Genomic DNA, 6000 nt, shown 5'->3' on the forward strand with positions numbered 1-6000 from the left:
AGAAAGCCTAAAATGTTTTGGAAGAATGTTTTCTGGTCAGATGAGACAAAAGTAGAGCTTTTTGGGAAAAGCAACAACATAGAGTGTACAGGAAAAAAAAAGAGGCATTCAAAGAAAAGAACACAGTCCCTACAGTCAAACATGGTGGAGGTTCCCTGATGTTTTGGGGTTGCTTTGCTGCCTCTGGCACTGGACTGCTTGACCGTGTGCATGGCATTATGAAGTCTGAAGACTACCAACAAATTTTGCAGCATAATGTAGGGCCCAGTGTGAGAAAGCTGGGTCTCCCTCAGAGGTCATGGGTCTTCCAGCAGGACAATGACCAAAAACACACTACCAAAAGCACTATAAAATGGTTTTAGAGAAAGCACTGGAGACTTCTAAGGTGGCCAGCAATGAGTCCAGACCTGAATCCCATAGAACACCTGTGGAGAGATCTCAAAATGGCAGTTTGGAGAAGGCACCCTTCAAATATCAGGGACCTGGAGCAGTTTGCCAAAGAAGAATGGTCTACAATTCCAGCAGAGCATTGTAAGAAACTCATTGATGGTTACCGGAAGCGGTTGTTCGCAGTTATTTTGGCTAAAGGTTGTGCAACCAAGTATTAGGCTGAGGGTGCCAATACTTTTGTCCGGTCCTTTTTTGGAGTTTTGTGTGAAATGATCAATGATTTGATTTTTGCTTCATTCTCTTTTGTGTTTTTTCCTTGCAAGCAAATTAAATGAAGAGAAAAATACCAAAGAATTTGTGATTGCAATCATTTTCAGGAAGAAACTGAGTATTATCTGACAGAATTGCAGGGGTGCCAATACTGTTGGCCAGCACTGTACATACCAGGAGCCGTGCTGCGGGCACAGTGTGCCGGTGCCGGTTATTAAGGAAAATTAATATTCACTGCTCCCCACGCATTTTCTTTAGCAGCGGGCACAGTGTACAGTAGGCTGCAGCAGGCGGCTGCTGCCTCCTGTGCCCCGCTACTCCGCCACTGTCGCGTCCCCCACAGCCACAGTATTTATGTATATCGGACTATAAGACGCACCCCCCACTTTCCTCCGAAATTTTTGAGGAAAAAAGTGTGTCTTATAGTCCGAAAAATACGGTATATGGTCATATGACAAATTAAAGAAAAAACACATGTATCAAGATTTTAATTTAAAGATTAACTGTTGTGTTAATTTTTCTTTCATGAATCAATGAGAATAAGAAACTTTCCAATATATTTTTTTATTAAAGAAATACACTTCTTTCTCTATAAGGACTGATCTTTCGTTCTCAAAGTTCTCAATCTGTTTTCAGTGAATACAGAGTTTCCCGTTGCTAAGATGACAGTTGGTGCTCATAAAATTCTAAGAACTGTAACTGTTATTTTAGGAGAACTTGTAGCTGAATGCCTGCGTCAACCTCAACATCCTCCCTCCTGCCCTTTCCACTTTCCATAGAATTTTAACATTTATAAAATTTATCATCTAAATACAGATTTTACCCATGAATTGAAACTGAAAGATCAATCCACGAAGAGAAAGAAGCAGATTTATCTGATGATGCGATATATTGCAAAATTGCTTATTTTTAGGTGAGCTGTTCAATTATGAAATAAAAATTAAAACAACAGTTAATCTTTAAACAATGGTTCATTTTCTGATGAGACATTTCCTTTAAAGTCCTTCAGCTTATGTTACACTGTTTTAACTGCTGCTTTCACTACATGTTTAAGATTTTAGTAGAAATGTTTCATACAATAAAACATCGCCCCTATTTCTGTCTTTTAAGCTAAGCCACACAATCGATTCACAGTTACATTGTTAATAACCCTTTAATTATATCTATTTTTCTTATTATATTTTTCCGTTCGATGACAATTGTCACATTACCTTTTATTCTGCCAGATGTCACCCTCTTCAGTGGTCACCAACTCCTCACCCATGTATGGTCTTGGATAGGAGCTAATTATTTGTCACCTGTCTTCTGCGGCTGCCATACAATTGCAATTTCAGAATTGATCAACATGAGAAATCCATGTTCCTGTAGTGCGGATCAGGAAATCCAAGATTGTAAAAACTGGAATTATTGCTTTGTTGGCATTACCTATCTTCAAGTGTGGGACTCCTAGTCTCATGGGCACACAGACACACCCATAGCTGGCAGATATACAATTACAGTGAAATATCTGCTTAAACCAGTTTCCTGCACAATGTCTCTGGTTTCAGCTATAAAAGTTCTCCTTGTCCCATACTCCCATGTGGACACTTCCGTATGTACACACTGACACACACAGGCTGGTCGCAAGAAAGCAAAACAGGAGCAAGTGACTACCAGCCGGTATTGTGAAACAGCAGAAATAAAACTTGGAAGTATGTGAGTCATGGCAAGAAGAATGTGTTATTATTACATTCAGCAGATGTGGAAAAAAACTGTAACTTTAGTCTGTGTAACTAAATACCTTGAACGTTGTTGGACTTTCTATGAAAGAGAAAATAGAAATAATGCAAAAAAATAAAACAGGGTATTCCCATCTCCAAGATCCTATCCCAATATGTAGTAGGTGTAATAATAATAATAATATTAGCAAATACCTCCAATTAGAAATTTAGTGTAGTTCTTCTGATTTGCTATGTCACTTACCCCATGTGCAGGACATTGCAGTAGCTTAGGTATCCATGGTTACAAATACTCCTATAGTGACAGTTGTTTGTTAGTGGTTGTAACCATGGATACCTAAGCTACTGCAATGCCCTGCATATGGGGTAAGCGACATAGCGAATCAGAAGAACAATACTACATTTTTAATTAGAGGTATTTGCTAATATTATTATTGCACCTACTATATATTGGGATAGGATCTTGAAGATGGGAATACCCCTTTAAATCTAGATCCTGGTACTAAAAACTTTTAATGAGCAAACTCTACTGTTATCAGGTGATTGCAGACAGCCAAGGCCAGTTCAGCAGATGAAAGTCTAAAATACCAAAATTATTATTATAATGGTAGTTGAAAGAAAAGGAGTCTCGCTCACTCCCCCTTCCTGTCTATATTGCTTCTTTCTAAATCAATAAAGCAGAGAGAATCGCATAAAGTTAGTGCCGTCTATTCTTTCTACAAGTGTTATATGGACTCTAATATTAGAAGAAGAGCACCATCGATGCAGAAAAAAAGCACAGAGAAGTAATCTATGAGCTTGGTTGGAAGCCACAATAGTGCCAAGTACTGCTTTATTGTTTGAATGGAAGCTAAAATGATTAATACTGCCCAAGGCCAAATATTAATTTGATCAGTTTGCGGCATCAGTCTACAGTAAACGTGTAGTGTTTGTACCTGCAATGAAAGAATAAGCAGATAAATCAAAAAGCGCCCTCTTCTCATAGCTCTAGAATCAATACAAAATTATAGTGATTGGTTTATTGGTTAGAAAGGGGTACAAATATATTTTTGAGGATTAAAAAAAAAAAAAAACCTGAGAGTCAGAACAGCGTTAAAGCGGTTATCCAGGAATTTATTAATTTTTTGCTATGGGCGTAAAAACTAACAGGCAGGTACGTAGATGCTAAGTACCTGCCTGTTCAACGCAGCACTGTTCTCTGCCGGGACAGAGCAGTCACAGACCGCTCCTGCCAGCAATTCTGCGACTTCCCCTGACTTCAAGTTAACAGAGTAGCGGCTTCTCTTCCGCTCTGCTCTGTTGACGGAGCGTGACTGCCAATGTCATGATGATTGACAGCCAGCTCCCCGCTGCCTAACTATGAGAAGCCATCTGTCAATCCACATGATGTCGTCAGTTACGCCCCGTCGACAGAGCAACCCAGAAGAGGAAGAGCTGTTCTGTTGACGTGGAACGGCTGAATCGCCGGCAGGAGCGGTCAACTACCTGCCTGTTAGTTTTTCACTAATATAGTCAGGACTAACTCATTTAACATAATAAATGAACCATTACTTACTTTTCAATCCAGGCTATTACACGACTGCCACTTTTGGGCAAATATGCTGATCAATGATCCCAGGCTGTTCCTTGTGATCATGTGAATTATGAACATGATATTTTTTTGTGCAGAACTGACGAGGACATATCGCTTGACAGTATTGGAAACTGTGTGGATTGAATATTTAATTTATATAGTTCTTTTTATATTAATACATTTCCAGCTGTTAGCGATTTTTTAAAATCCTAAATAATTGAGAAAATATATTGGGAAAATCCTTGGTGTTCTATGGAAACGAATGTGTTAATGTGAACCTGTCATTGGATTCATGATGCCCAAAACATGTTTTAGTCTGAAAAACGGTGGCATTTCAAATAAAATATAGTTTAAAAAGTCAACAGGGAATAAAAGGTAGAGACCTGACTCATCCGATGGGGCTGCCAGCTGGCTTTTCACCCATGCTCCATTGGACTGATACGTCTCTCCCTATGTACACAAATGGAAGAAACCTGACAATCAACTGAGTGGAGGTGGAGAAAACCAGCCTGCCAGTTATACCTTGTCAGGTCTCTCCCTATGGTACCTGGTCGACTTTTGAAACTGTTTTCCCCGAAATGCCGTAGTATTTGATTAAAATATGCCAGGTTGCAATCGCGTATGATGCGCCCCCTGGGCCTTGGGGTACTCGGTAGCCGGGCCAGTCGATGCTGGGGGATGTCACAGTGGTGGTAACCCGGTCTGTGTCCCAGGGCGGTCAATAAAAGGGGTTTTAAAGAAAAGGATTATAGTTTTTATGTTTATTGTTCGTGACGCCACCTGTGGTATGCGGCTAAAGGGAGCCGCCGCTGTGGAGCAAGTCTTCTGGAGCTGTTGGTAATGCAGCAGAGTTGGTTCAGCTCTCCACAGGTAGAGCTAAGCTCCAGGGCATTGCTGTGGTGATTATAGATGAGGTAGATGTTGTTGTGTAGTGTGGTGCAGGGGATGATGGCACAGCAATAATTCACAGAGACAGTGGGGTGCAATCTTCAGGGTTTACTCACCATTATCACGTCACTCCTGGTTACAATTGCAGATTATAACCACCCGTGCTGTCCTGCGTTCACCCCAGGAGGGGTTCAGCAATCCCTCAGGTAATTAAAGAGCACTTAACTGGATCCCCTTTCTGTGTGCCTTTCTCAGTCGTCTTCCTGCGCTGACTCTCACCCTCCTACCCTACGCCTCGCAAGCAGTGTTCCAAGCCAGTAACCTCAGATCTTAGCGGGCAACCTGGAGTTCCCTGGATCCTGTGCTACTACCTTTTTGGCGATTAATTGCGGCTGTGGCAACTACACCCTGAAAATGTAGAAGCCTCCGGTTTCTAGCCGAATATTGCAATTCTCACTACTTAGGGGCCGGTCCCCTCTGCGGCTTGATCCCTCCACGTCCTGGTTTATTCGGGCGTACGGGTGGCCTCCAGCACTTCCCGTACCCCTAGGATCCCCTCTTTCCTTCTGGAGCCTTCCTTCCTGCTCCTCTCCTCTCTTCAGTCAGTCTCACCTCCTGGGCCTCTCTCCCTCAGGCCCGCTCCTCTTGAGCAGAGCTCCTGCAGAGCTCCTGCTCCTTTCACTGTCCACACTCTCTGTTCTGAACTGCACTGAACTGAACTGAACTACCAAGATGGCTTCCCTTTCTATACTACTCCTGAAGTGCTCCCCTAAACTACTTCCTCCACCCACACCCACTACATGGTTCCCCCTCTCTTGGTTCCCCCCATTCCAGCCAGGGGCAGGGCTCAGCAGTGAGCAAGGTGCGTCTCGCCCTGTCTGCTGGTCTGGAGTGGTGTAGTGTTGGATGCAGGTGTTTGGGTCCCGGGCAGTACTCCATCCTTACCTGAGAGTGGGGTACCACACCTCTGGGTGAGATGCAGTACCTCTGTGGCGACTGAACCCGCAGGGGCGCCACACGTACCTGACGCGCCCCCTGGGCCGTGGGGTACTCAGTGCCGGGTCGGTCGGTGCAGGGGATGTCACAGTGGTAGTGACCCGGTCCGTGACCCAGGGCGGTCAATAAAAGGGGATTCTATAGTTTTTATAGTTTAATGTTCGT

General features: G+C 43.0%; 1 protein-coding gene across 3 annotated transcripts in view; it reads right to left on the reverse strand.

The window, feature by feature from the left end:
* LOC141153860 (NACHT, LRR and PYD domains-containing protein 3-like) overlaps positions 1-2321 on the reverse strand; it is a 128517-nt gene extending 126196 nt beyond the window's left edge. For all 3 annotated transcript variants that reach the window (XM_073639112.1, XM_073639087.1, XM_073639121.1), the window contains exon 1: positions 1872-2321. Coding sequence is in view for 2 of the 3 variants with exons in the window: in XM_073639087.1 (XP_073495188.1) it covers positions 1872-1924 (53 nt within the window). In the remaining variant the exon portion in view is untranslated. The remainder of the gene's footprint in view (positions 1-1871) is intronic.
* Positions 2322-6000: the final 3679 nt, after the last annotated feature.

This window comes from Phyllobates terribilis, unplaced genomic scaffold (genome assembly GCF_046119375.1).
Source record: "Phyllobates terribilis strain yellow unplaced genomic scaffold, ASM4611937v1 Scaffold_1__5_contigs__length_1240528914, whole genome shotgun sequence".
NCBI classification, from domain to species: domain Eukaryota; kingdom Metazoa; phylum Chordata; class Amphibia; order Anura; family Dendrobatidae; genus Phyllobates; species Phyllobates terribilis.